At 33.8% G+C, this 14,795-nt stretch overlaps 1 protein-coding gene across 1 annotated transcript; it reads right to left on the minus strand.

Annotated features, from left to right (window-relative positions):
- Window positions 1-1,961: 1,961 nt before the first annotated feature.
- On the minus strand, window positions 1,962-13,158 carry LOC140832631 (DEAD-box ATP-dependent RNA helicase 28). The gene is made up of 19 exons (XM_073196746.1): window positions 12,700-13,158; window positions 12,418-12,600; window positions 12,242-12,310; window positions 11,998-12,104; window positions 8,714-8,795; window positions 7,852-8,025; window positions 7,220-7,368; window positions 7,021-7,116; window positions 6,151-6,253; window positions 6,006-6,068; window positions 5,774-5,835; window positions 5,506-5,602; window positions 4,547-4,665; window positions 4,419-4,461; window positions 4,227-4,328; window positions 3,001-3,099; window positions 2,837-2,920; window positions 2,387-2,649; window positions 1,962-2,294 (listed from the first exon to the last, which is right to left on the minus strand). Exons 1-19 carry the CDS (start codon window positions 13,141-13,143, stop codon window positions 2,279-2,281), a joined length of 2,355 nt encoding a protein of 784 aa, XP_073052847.1. The 5' UTR covers window positions 13,144-13,158; the 3' UTR covers window positions 1,962-2,278.
- Window positions 13,159-14,795: the final 1,637 nt, after the last annotated feature.

Genomic DNA, 14,795 nt, shown 5'->3' on the forward strand with positions numbered 1-14,795 from the left:
CTAATGTGAAATTTGACGGTTGCTATGTTTTCAAAAAATAATATGCAAGATGAAGGGTAAAATAATTATTAATGTATTTAATTCAATTAATAACAGTTAATCTAATTATTCATATTTTGTCACATTAGTACTATCGATATTAATATTAATCAATATGTTTGAAGCATGAATCACTAAATATACCATTGTGGAACTACCGTAAAAGTAGCTTCTATTTTGTGCAATAATTGTATTTGTTGGATAGAACAATCAAAACATAATAATGTTTATTGTACTTTTTAAAATATTTGAGTTATACTGTTACCACTATTTATAATTTTTGGTTAAATGGTAAATGCTCGGTCTTACATTTGGTATCAGAAGCAAGGTTACAAGTTCGATTCTCATTGATTGCAGAAAGTGCAATTATTAGGAAAGAGATTGTTAGTGAAATTATTGTTTATGCTGGTAAAGCAATCGAAACGTGACGTTTGATATGTTGAACTGTTTAAAATATTTGAATTACACTGTTACTATCAGTTATATCTTTTGGTAAGACGATAAACACACTCATATGGTTTCTTACTAACCGACATGCCCAGGGAGATTAGAGACTCAATTCTTAACTTTTTCATTTTAAAATTCTTGCCCATCTCTAGGTAAATGTTTTTTATTTTTAAAATTGTTGTAGTAGCAGACATAAAAATCAACCGAAATATTTTAAATCCAAATAATAGTATTTTTTATAGTTAAGAAATTTTATTTTTTTAATGTACTATTCATAATATTTTTTTAATAATTTTGTTATCTAAATATAAATCTAAAATATTTTTAATATTATTTTGGCTGATTTTTTATTTAAAATATTTCGGTTAATTTTCAATGTCCCCCTTTGCAATAATTTTAAATATAAAATTATATTATTTAGGTGATGTGGACAACAATTTAAAATAAAAAAAATTTAAGATTAAAGTTTTCTGAGGTGGGTCAGTTAATGAGATGTTATATTTAAGATAATACATAAGCTGTAATTATCAATATTTCAACACAAAGGATAATATTAATATTTACAATGTTAATGTGGCAAAACATAAGTTATTACAAGATGGTAATGATGAGTAGGTCTTATATGAGACCGTCTCACGGATCTTAATCTGTGAGACGGATCAACCCTACCCATATTCACAATAAAAAGTAATACTCTTAGTATAAAAAGTAATATTTTTTTGACCCAAATAATATATCTGTCTCACAAATAAGATCCATGAGACCGTCTCACACAAGTTTTTGCCGGTAATGATAGCTTGAATTAAATTATTTAGTCATTATTTTACCTTTTTTCGTATATCATTTTAAAAATAAATAATATCGACCGTCAAATTTTATATTTTGAAGATTTTTTTTTAACACAACTTGATAAAAAAATTTAAAAAAAAAGTACGATAAACTGATAAAAAATCCTAAATATATATTTTTATATACATCATACATTAAATAATATATATTATAATATAATTGAAGTCCCCACCAATACAAGAAGTGAGGGGTTTGTTTTGTTGCTGTCCTGCCCACTCTCTGGGTTGGGTACCATGAATATTTTTTTAAAATTTAAGTTAGATTGATAAAGTTTTGAAAAATATTATAACTTGATAAAGATAGTTTAAAAGTACAATAAACTCATAAAAAACTCCAATACAATGATTAAATTAATGTGTATTTATTTTTGCCCTTTATCATTTGTAATGGTGTTTGATTCGGTAAACTACTATAAACTAGCTTAGCTTCTGCTTAAAAATTTAAGACATTCTTTAACATAAGAGAGGTATAACATTCACTTAAAACAAAGATGTTCAGGATATTTTGCTCACTTTCAGCATTACATATACTACATGCAAATACGTGCATATGTGCGTGCTCTCATGAACATCCACCAGCAAATCATACTTGCGTTTTTGGTTATCGCACTCAATCAGGAAAAAAAATCAAAAAATGCAATTTTTACTGAATAATTTGTGTCCTCTATTCCAGGTTTGAAAGTTAAAATTATAAGTTTAACTTTTAGATCAAACGTATCAGAACACATTTTGCTAAATGCACAAGTAGCAAGGATAACTAAATCAAAACTCCCTGGATTCCTCGTGTCAGTAAATTTCGCTTATCAAAACCCAGGATTGGCCTCGCCGGAAGGATGAACTGACCAGTTAATTCATCCCATGGGCCATGTTTGCATGTCCATTCCATACAGCAGTGTGAACATAGAGCAGAATCCGAACACAACGTACTGGGGAACCTTTTTAATCTATCTGCGCTTATAACTGCACATATAAAATTGTCTTAGTCTGAATAGACAGATAAATTGAGGCTTAGGTTATCAGCAATAAAACATGAACCACATTGAATCTCATACCGTGATTTGCTCTTAAATGATGATTTCTTCCTCCCACCTCCTCCAATTGCTCTTTTCTGCCTTTTCTCACTCATGTCATCTTTGAAAAGTTCCTGCATCTCTTCTGTTCTAGATTTATTCTTTTGGACATGATGCTTCAACTTCTTATCCGTCTTTCTCGTAATTCTCCCAGCATCAACAGCCCTCTTCGCAGCTTTCACTGCTTTTGCTCGACGATAAGCCACATCAACAAGAGGGATTCCATTATTTTCTTTCTTATGTTGCTCTTTTCCCTGATAATTTGATATTAAAAATTATCAACCAAATGTTAGCAATATGCATAGATTAATAATCCGCATGCCATATTAAATATCAGCGGAACCTACTGTTCGTGTATAATTTTACAACACAGTAGTGTACATTTCAAATGAAATTCAGAAAAGTAATAGGATACAAATCAGAAGAGAAGACAATGTGTGCCTTGATTTCATCTTCATCCTCTAATGTCTCTCTAGCTGCCTCCAATCTCCGTCGTTTCTTCCTGGGCAAATTTTTCTAGACATATAATAGCTCAATGTAAATTTTTTTGACATCATAATGTATACAAAAATATATAAATGTTATGCATCAAGCACCTCACGCTCTCGCTTTCTCTTTTCCTTCATCTTCAACTCTTCTGCTTGTTCAGCACTCATCACATCTTTGCCATTACCTTTCTGCTTATCCAAAACTTCCTAGAAAATGGTTTTGCAAGTGCCATCTAAATGAGTTGACACAAACTAACAAAGAAATGTTTTGACAGGAAAGAGTCTAAAATGTAAATGCACCAAAAGCAAACTCAACTATAGGGGTGAAACAACCACCATGAATCCGGTTTCTTCAAATTGGCTTGAAAAATATTTGATTCATAGTCGAAATTATCGAATTCGAGCGGGACTCGAACATGTTCAAATAATTTTCGAGTTGAACTCGAGTCCAAATTATTATGTACATAAACTGAATGCTGGTGAGCTTTAATATTTTATTAATATGATATAATTATATGTTAAATAAATATATTTCGACTTTCGAGCTTTTATTTTTTAGTAGCTCGCGAACATGTTCGAATATTTCGAGCCGAATCTTTATTCAACCAGAATTTGAACTAAAATAATTAAATTTTCAATCTTTAAATCAAACTCAAGCTCTAATATATTTAATTCGAGTCGAATTTAAGCTTTAACTTTTTTTTATATTCAGTTCATTTAAATCCTTGATTATGAGTTGACAACCAATTGGCCACAATGCCACATAAGGGTAAAACTGTCAAAAAGGGCAGCGGGACGGGGTGATCCACCATTTGGACAAGTTGGAAAATTGCAAATCCAACCAGCCTACTAGGCGGCCGGGCCCAGTCCATTTTGACAACTTTACATAAAGGGTATATTTAAGATAAATAAAGCAACTAAATCAACAGATGAACGAAAAAATAAATTAGCAATCTACAAATTTTATTTAAAAATAGATGATAGCATTTTGGAATCCCAAAAGTTCTGTTGAGGTTACTTGGATAGAATAAAACGAGGTATATGCATCAAGCTTTTGAAGCTAGTCATCACCACAAGCATTCAATCAAAGTAACCCAACTCATAAAGGTGCCATCTATCACTCTCATATTGGCCAAAAAAACCTCTGAAAAGATATGCCTTGAAAACCCCAACATGATTGCCATCATAAAACAGGTATGTTAGCCCAACAGCAAGAACAGCAGACCACCTAGACTCATAAAAGTTCAAGCATTTCAAATGCCCGCAATAATAAACGACTTCCCTAGCCTATTATATGTAAATTCCAAGAAAGCATTCATTACAGGGGAAATTACCTTTGCTGTTTTCGCTACAAGTTTTTTTTCCTTCTCTGTGACAAACCATGTTCTTTTCGGGCGTGCATAGATTTCATCTTTGTGTGCGATCATGTTTTCAGCCTACAAAGTATCAAAGAACAAAATAATAATTTATTAGTTGCAAAGGCAAAAGGAAACCATCCCTGAAAAAAGCATCTCCCATAATAAAACCTTTGTTGCCTCCATTTCAGCTTTTCTTAGGGCCATCTCTTCCCTGTAGCGATCCAATGATTTAAAAAAATTAATGCAAACCATGAGGTTTTGGTACAGGAAATCAGATGGCGAAATATGATATTTACCTTTCCTCTTGAAGAATTGAGGTCACTTGATCCTCCATTTGGTCAATTATCTCAGACCACTTCTTTATTGATTGCTCAGAAACAATTCGGCTCTTCAGCCTTGAACCAGCTCTTTTAACCTGTCATGTTACTCCGAGAAGTCTTAGAACCAAGATAATTCCGAAGCAAAAGCTTTATGCTTATAGTTCCCCTCCCTCCCTTGTTTTTTTCTCTCTTTCAAGTGATTAAATCTTTTCACCACATAACATCCATAACAGACTATAAATTAGGTGATCAACTATCAACTGTAATTGAATCTCACGACGATATAAACATCAGACAAGACAACTCCTTCACATGTACAGGGACTTCTCTATCTTGCTTTTAACAACTATGAGTGTCCCAAGTAAGAGATTTACTTGGATTAATTTCCTCACATCAAAGTTGGATTGGGGTATTGTTTGCATAGAGTTTGAGTCTAGCTCGAGTACATTTTTGAGCCCTGACCGAGCTTTAATGCATTAAGCTTGAGCTTACGTCGAGTACTCAACCTCTAGAAATTAATCCTTAATTTAAAATATTTAAATTAAATTTCCATTTTACCTTTAATTTTATAATTAATTAAATATTTTGATATTTAACTTTCAAAAATACTTTTTTGTAAACTTTTATAGGCTCAATTGCACCTCTCTATAGCCCCACCAAATAAGTTACCTCGTCGAGGATTTTATGAATTTATACCTAAGGTTAAACCATAAAATAAATCAATCATATACCATATTTTTTTTAACAATCCAAATATTATATTAACTTGACTACCTTGGATTCATTAATTCTAGGAAACACCCGACACCCGACAGCCGGAGTTGAAAAAGAAACAAAGTTCAAGAAACTCTCAATCGAGAATGTTTTTAAAAATAAAAGACTGAACGTATAATACAATAATATCACAACTTTAAGTGAGGAAAATAGATGCTTACGATAGCTTTTAGAAGAGACCTATCGTTATCAGTTACAAAAGTAACCGCATACCCTGTTCTGCCAGCTCTAGCTGTCCGACCCACTCGATGTACGTAACTGCATAGGAGTATCTTGCTTGTTTTATACGGTACAACAAGTATTTTAACTAAAAGGTTGGCGATAACAAAAAATAGAAAGATTCAAAGTGGAGAAGGCTAGATTCGGAATTTAGATATAAAAGCAGAAAGAGCAAGAACATGGACTGAAAAATACATAACCATCACTTACCTAGTAAGGTCCCGAGGACATGCGAAATTAATAACTGTCTGAACACCAATAATGTCAAGACCCTAAAAGATGAGATAGAACAAACGACGGATCAAAGCGATATTCCAAGTAAGAGATCAACTATTCAAGCAACGCAACTATCACCCTGAAAAAGATCCATCAATTTGAATTCCTTGAAAACTTAAAAATATCCCCATAATTATGTGAAAGTGAAAAGAGACTTTATTCTTACACGAGCAGCAACATCTGTCGCAATCAGAAAATCAACTTGCTGCTTCCTGAAAATTTCGAGGGCCTGCGCATAAACAACGTATATCATGACACGAGATTGAAAGAATTTACAGACTTACTACACAATGGTGCAGAGAATTGCTCACATCTAGACGCTGAGCCTGGGTGAGGTCACCATGAAGTTCAGCTGCTTTAAAACCAGCTAACCCAAACAAAATTTTCAATCTATGAGCAGCCTTCTTGGTTCCGCTAAAATAAATATAAATCAATCAGGCATAGAATTTAGAGCTGATAATTTTCCATGAAGGCAACAAATTACGGTCGATGAATAATGGAACGATATCTGAATGTTAGACCCCATAAAGATGAGGTATGACCACTGATAAATGGAATCGCAACCCAATTTCAATGCAAGATAAAATTGAGCTCAAGGCTCCATGTTATGATTTCTAATTCATGCAAATACATTGGGCAAACATGTATAAGAAATTACAGATATAATGCCTGATGTCCTCATGACTAACTTAAGACGCAAAATGAAGATGTCCATCCACCACATAAAGAATCTAAAGTCTTAGCCATCAACTAACCAGCACAATGGTTATCCAGGATGTTATGTTTGTCTTGCTTCTAATGCCAAGAAATGAAAAATGGCACATTTCAGTGAAATCCCTAAAAGATTGCTTAATTCAAGTTGCTATCAATATCATCATAAATCACCCACGTTGAGTTTGTGGTCATTATCAAAATCCCATCCAGAGGGCAAGAAATGAAATTCCTTGGCCTAGACCACGTGAGCAGACAATGATGGTTCCTGTAAGTTTTTTTTAATCTATTTTTCAATCTGTTCAAATGGATAAAAGCAAGAAGCTACCAAGCAGCGTGGCTAATGCAGCTCAAAGCAGAAACAGTATAAATAATATAAAACTGAAAATGTAGCGACCCGAGACAAAATACAAATTCATGCACGGTGTGAATCAAAATGGTAAGTAATTCAATTTGAAACGGGCAAAAACCTGAAGATAATCACTTTATCCGTAAAGGTTTTGGAACATAATGCAAGAACAACTGCTTCCTGATTTGCTTCTCGCAATCGACGTATACGAACAACCCTGCACACAATGTAATTATGCTCCATTTCAACTGAATGCAGCAGTTTCACCCCCACATGATCTTGAACAATTCATGATGGATCGTAACAAAGCCACCACTTACTCTTCAGTTAAAGTTGTCGGACGCTTTGTTGTTGGATCAGCTGATAAGCGCAAGGGTTTGTTCAAAGAGAGTTTGATTAGATCGTCGACTTCCTCAGTCATGGTTGCTGAAAAGAGCATGGTCTGCCTCCTTTTAGGACATGATCTGACCTGAATGATAGAACAATATCAGTTACCTCAAAAAATAAAGTTCAGAATCGATCGAATAAAATAGCATATTCCAAAGATTAGATATTCAAATGACTAATGCTAATTTTAAATTCGTGACCCGGTTAATATATGGGTGCTATTAAACAGATGCACTAGTATCTAGAGAGTTGGCTAACTACATCACTACAGCAGTAAAAAAGTATGAAAATAAATAACAGGGATTATTGCCAAATAGCATCTTCCATTAACCAAAATAATATCCACAGGGAAAAAATTTCGCTCTTGAACACAGGCCCCAGTTATTTTCAGGTAAAATGGAATAATGGTTTGAATCACAAGGATTTCACAATTAATATCATCAATGCAACTGAAGCTTTTATGTGACGCAACTAGATTCCTAAAACATGATTCTGACATTTCACAATAAAAAATAACATTAAGCATGCATTTTCGGCCAAAAATGAAAAATTCCTAATGATATACCAGTTCATGAATTTCAGCACTAAATCCAAGCTCTAGGAGCCGATCAGCTTCATCAAGTATTAAAACTGCAAGTTCATCCAGATGAACAGACATAGAGTTGCGTAGGTGATCTATCATGCGCCCTGGAGTGGCAACAACTATATCCGGCAGTGACCGCAAGGCCGCCTCTTGCACCTAATATGGTCTCACATCAGCATTTACCAAATACCTCAGAAATTGTTAGATAAAATAAACCTCATCATGTATTTGGCATCATAATTTTTGGTCAGATGACAAATCACACATATAAATAGGATAACTCATGCGCTGAACTAGTTATTTTAAAGATTATTACACGATATAATTGTAATAATGAAGTTTTCAGATTTTTTTTTGGGCTTCATATACAACCCTAAGAAATGAAGGCGCTTAGCCAGATTAAAATTAAGTGCATGGTATAAACAATATACTCTCGATAAAAGTAAGTGCATTGTAAAATAATTATGCCCTCAAATCAAATTGAAAAATATTCAGTTACCACAAATCAAATCCATGCAAAGATCTAAATGGATGTTTCTTTGTGTTTAATATTAACAAGCATAACAGGATATTATTAGTTGTTACTGATGAAACCAGATATGACTACCAGTCTTAAAACAGCGGATTAGATGATGTCGAAATTATTAACGAAGCACATAAAAAAAACCATTCACTTTGAAGATAGGGTTAAGACCCCAGAACTTTGCATCTAGGGTTACTCGACCAATAACATTTGCTGACAATGATCCTGCTACGTACATAATACATATTAAACCTTTTTGTTAATGTGTGCTTATTTATATCTGAAACCACCAAAGGAAATTTATTAATTACACAATCAGACCTTTATTGAAAGACCACCAACAACCAGACAACATCTGATATCTGTCATAAACTGAGCAAGTTTCTCTATCATGCTATGAACCCTGAAAAACAAAATCAAGCAGTCAATCAAAGGAACATTCACATAAATTGGTTGAAAAAATAAGTAATGAAAACCAACTAAATGGATATTAACTTACTTGTTACGAAAGTTATTAAACGACTACTATAGCATCGAGACATCAAGAGATCACAGCATGATGCACAGCAGTAATTGTTCACACATTTAAGACAATAGGAGCAACCTTTTTCAAACTTTGCACAATATTTAATGTACAGTAAGAAAATTAAACAGAAGTGCCATCATTTAAAGCAAAATAGATTGCAGAATGCTTAAAAGAAAGCTAAAGTACAAATGCACAACAAGCAACATTTTAGTCACTGGTTTAGAACTTTCGAGTACCAAAGTCATTAGTATCGATCTTTTAAAAGCGCATATAAAATTTATCACAAGCAAGCCCATCACAGTAAGCATATGTTATTAGTTGCTGGAGTACCAAAGTGATAACAATAAACAGTATAACCTTCAATCACCATGCTGCCATGCACGACTTAGACCACAGAGAACTGAAACTTTAATGTCGTGATGCACAGATGACGGAAATGATCTTTATATACTCACCACATAATTCTCCCATCGCTTTTCTTCAAATGAGTTCAGAAATTCAATATACTTTCTCAGCCACCTAGTGTATTCGATATATTCAGTGCTCAATGTTAGAGTAGATGCCTTGCAAGCCAACGGTTGGCTAGGGAATTTATTGACTCAAGTGAAATAAACAATCTTTATTTTAATATAATTTAACTTTTTATGGTCTTGTTATACTTTATCTGTATACCCATGCAAACAGCATAGATAAAGTCCTTGATTATGCTTTAATACAAATGAATCGTATTTCGATGTTGAAACTCATTTGTAAACACTGCATACTCTAAATTCGTTACTAGTCGATTCAGCCGCCTAAAATAGGGATAAAGGCCGCTTGAGCTCGAGACTAGCATCTGTGATGTTGTGTACTGCGTTTCTTGGTAAGGACATAGAGATGTCCAAACATGCAGATGGGTAGTCATATGATGATTATACCGAACAACCCTCCCTCGGACTTTCCAAGTGGTTATCATTCATCGAGAGGATAAGTCCGTGGTTATGATTGTACACCATTAGTCCTTACGACCCGGGACAACACTGAGGCTCTATATGCTAGGGCTGTGCTTTGACTCGTTTACCGGCTCCAGGAGAGTCATCAGGTGGCGAGGTTGGGTACAATTGCGAAACATATAGGAGCCAGTGCATTGTAGTCGGGGATTCACCGCTCACCTACGGGTGTGGATATCCTATGTGATCTGATGTAATAATAGTGCATGGAATCTCTGGCCAGAGTATGAGATGTACATTGGAGAAGGAGTTCTCCAATAGTACACGCGATGCCACTATTATATGTAACACATAGTTATCGAATTAATATGCAACCCTCGATGAACCAATGGTTGCAGATTCGATCGGGATATATGAGATGAAGGGACCGTACTGTACGTTGATCATAATCGACTGGTTCTTGCAGGCACTATCAGTGATACCTAGGGGATCATGGAGCGATGCTACTAGACGCTCTTACCATGATCCGATGGGTGCAATCAGAAATGAGTTCTGACATTCTTAATCAAGGTGTTGATGAAAAGAATGGGGCTAACTAGGGTAAGCCCGAATAAGAATAAATATTATTCTGAATCACAAAGAGTTGTGAACCCACGGCTAGCTGTATCCTTGAACCATTGAGGGTCACACAAGCACTGGATAGTTTGTTCCCGTTGAGAGAATAAATTCAAGAAGTTGAATTTATATTATATAGTAAATTCAAGGAGTTGAATTTATGATAACTAAATTTTGAGAGAATAAATTCAAGGAGTTGAATTTGTAATATTAAATTCAAATGTTGAATTTATAATATATTTAATTTATTAAACTCAAAAGTTGAGTTTATTAAATATTAAATTAAATATAGTGGGGAGTATGTTTAATAGGCTTGTAAGAGTACAAGTCCAACATACTAAATAATTAAAGTTGGTAATGGACTTTGATTAATTAATTAAACTAGTTGGACTAGCCCAATTAATTAATCAAGCCTATTAATGTTAATTATGGTAATTAGGTCATGTAATTTTTATTTTAAAATTTTTGACCTAAAATCATAGCCTCCACAAAAATTGGATTATGATCTTCGAGACTTATGGAATGCAATTTTTTGGAATCATTAATTAACTTAATTAATTAGATTAATTAAGTAAAGAAATGATTAAAAAAATAATAATAAGAATTTGATTCTTATTTAATAACATGCATCCGAGAGTTTCAATTTTTTGGCACCCAAATATTTGTAGAATCTTTTGATTGACTTAATTAATCTAATTAGTTAAGTAAATTGTAGATTAGACAAAAGATAAGATTTTATTCTTATTTTTAAAATGAAGCATCCGAAAGATTTTTGTTTTAAAAAAGCAACTTTCGGCTCTTCAAAAAAAGGGGGCTGCTCTCGAAAGTTAGGGGATTATTCCAAGAAGTTTTCGGCTTATTGTGTTGAGTCGATTTCTTCTTCGTGTCTCATCTCTACGCAAAAGTTCTTCTAAATTTCTAGTGCAATTTAGAAGAGGAATAAATATTCCAGTCGTGGACCGGATTAGGAGATCGAAGAATGTTCGTAGGGATTTACAACAAGAGCTAGATCCGCCTTTACCGGATCAGTTGGAGCCAAGTGATTGAATTCACCAAAGGTATAAAATTCTAACGCCCTATGAATGTTTTGATAAAATCATACGAGCGTCCAAACATATTTTGATTGTCAAAATAAATAAAAAATTTTAAAACTTCCACTGCGTTTGGGCGTGTAGAAAACCGAGATCCAACACTCAATTTATTCAGATTAAGTGATTTTTCGTTAAGAATCTGAAGTTATTTGGCGGAGACTTCAAAGTGTAAGTTTGATGTCTCATTGTTCTCTTGCACACACACACACACACACATATATATATATCTACCACTGAACAGCACCTAAGAATAAATATAAAATGCACGCAGGCATTATCTTTCTTTTATGGCTATTTGCATATAAAGAACCATATATAGAGAATAACAATACTCATCCACCAAAAAGTAATAGTAAAAAATAACAAGAGAACAGAAAAGTCTAAATCCCTGTGTGGGACATTCATGGAGCATCATAAAACAACTTCACAGGAAGCATCACTTACTGAACAGCCAACTCCCTTGTCGGAGTGAGGATTAGAACCCTTATTGCTGGTCTACTCTTTGGTCGGTATAGCAGCCTCTCCAAGGTTGGCAAAGAAAACGCGGCGGTCTAATAAAAATTGACAACAAAATTACATTACCCCTAGCAACATTAAAGATGAGGAAAAAAATTTCTTGGTAGAGTCACAAAATGTTTAACATTAGCACAAGATGAATTATTATTTTTCCATTAAATCTATGAAATACCTTTCCAGAACCCGTAATAGCACTCCCACAAATATCTCGTCCAGTTAAAGCCAAAGGTATACAAGCAGCCTACGGTAAAGCAAAACAAATAAAATAACCCAAGTGAACCACATAAATCATTCATCAAAATCAAATATAAATCAGAATTGAACAAATTGTTAAAAAAAAGTAAAAACCTGAATGGGAGTCGGCTTACTGTAGCCCAGAGCCTCACAAGCCCGAAGCAACGGCCTCGAAAGGTGGAGCTCCAAAAACGAATTAGATTGGAAACTCACCCCTTCCGCTGGTGCAAAAAAGGACTTACTATCCTTCCCACTCTTGGTTTCCTCTTCGTCGATGTCTTCCGGCTTATAATCCTCCTGTGCCATTAAAAAGCCAAAAAATCAGTAAAACAAACCAACAAAATCCACTTCTACTTCAAAATTTAACATGTAGAACCAAGAAACTATATAAAATACTTGGCGATGGGGTTCGAGATCAGAATGTTCATCAGAATCATAGTCAACAGCTGTCGGGATAGGATGTTGTTTGAGAGCTTTCGAAATTTTATCATCAATTGAAGTGGTGCTCCGCCTTGAGTGTTCGTCGAAGACTGATTCAGAATACGACGAGAAGTCCCATGGTGACTGAGATTTTTTGCTTTTCGGGACTCTTTTTTCTTCTTCAATTTCCGAGTCAGGATCGAGTTCGGGATCTGCTACACCACTTTCCCCATCATCGGATTCAGTTTCAGATTCGTGATCGATTTCCTCATCACTTGGGGCTTCGAAGAAGAAGCTTTTGCTTTTAGCCATTGTAGGTGAAACCTTACAGCTGCCGCGTTTTTCAGGGTTGAGGGTTTTAGAGTCAGAATTTTGACGGCCACGACGCCGTTTAACTACTACAATGTTTCGGTCCAACATAATCCGGTTCACTCCAGAAATGATTTAACCCGTCTGGGCCCAAATTAAATTTGAAATTCTAATTGAATCATATGATATTTCTGCAACTTGATTGGGAAACCGGATCCAACCTGGCCCGAGACCTTTCTCAAATTCGATCTGGAATTCGTTAATTAAATAGTAAGATATTATTGTGCTGAATTTATGGGAAAGTTGGTGAAAAATCTTTAAATCAAAATATTTCTTTGGTTCACTCTATACCCACAAAATTGTGGTACTATGTCATACAAAATCTGGTACACTTCATATGAAAATAGTGATACAATTCATGTGAAAATGTGGTACTAAATAAATACTCAGGAACTGAACACAAAAAAAATCGACAGCGAGAGACTGAAGGCCAATTTACCGTGAACTTATCTCTTCTTTGTCGATGACAATCTCATCTTTTTTCGTACAACCCTACATGATTGTCTCCAGATTAAGAGATGTCTCCAGTTGTCTGAATCGGTGTTTGACCAAGTTGTTAATTCTGACCAGAGCTAGTCGATGAATGTCCTCGATGAGATTAAGACAACACTATGTATTGTGGTGGTTCATGTTCATTAATTGTACCTAGGGCTCCCAAATTTCTCTCTTCGAACCAAAATAATCCAATTTTCTTCGCTTAGGGATCATATCTGCAATCAAATTTCAGGTTAGTCGTCTAAAATGTTCTCTGATGGAGGTGAAGAAGTGTTCATCAAATCGGGTATTACAGGCTATCATTTCCTATGTTGTGTCATGCTTTAAAATTCCCAGTTCCCTATGCAAGGATTTGGAACAAAGGCGTTCATCTCATGGTAAAAATGATTGTCCACTAGGTTTCTTGGGCCTCTCTTTGCAAGCCTGAGCAATTGGAAGCCTTGGGTTTTGAATAATGTTGAACTTGTTCATTAGTTATTCGAACTATTACTCGAATATTAAGATTCGAGATTTAAAGTTCGAAAATTCGAAATATCCGAAAGGCTCGAAATTTATACACACACATATTTAATATTTAACTAGCTCACCGACTATATAATGATTTTTACAATTCATTTGATTTATATTTAAATAAAGATTCAAATATAATTATAAAAAATAATGAAGAATTACACATTGTTTTGATGTATAAATTAAAAAATAAATATAAAAAAGAAAAGGAAAAAAATCAAATAAGAATAGAACTTGCAACTTATTGCTTAGAGAACAAATATTTCATTGAGTTATATTAATTTATATCAAAATTTTAACAATTATATTTATATATATATATATATATATATATATATATATATATATTAATATATATTATTAAAACATACCATGACATCATAAGTTACTTATTGTAAGTGTCTCACACTTAATAATATAGTATAGATAATATAATATTATATTGACAAAATATTTGATGTTCTTGGACTATCCAACAAAATAATTTTAACTCGATTTCGACTCGAAAAAGTTCGAAACATATTCAAGTTGAGCTCAATTTCGATAAGTTCGAATACAAGTGAAATATTTATCGAACCATCTTGAAAAATTTGCAAATGGACTCGATTCGTTTACAACCCTAACATGACATTAAACTATGACTCCCGTTTCAAATATTCTAATATATCAACTGTTACGTCTATTTTTACATCAACTTG

Source organism: Primulina eburnea, chromosome 5 (genome assembly GCF_022965805.1).
Source record: "Primulina eburnea isolate SZY01 chromosome 5, ASM2296580v1, whole genome shotgun sequence".
Classification (NCBI taxonomy): Eukaryota; Viridiplantae; Streptophyta; class Magnoliopsida; order Lamiales; family Gesneriaceae; genus Primulina; species Primulina eburnea.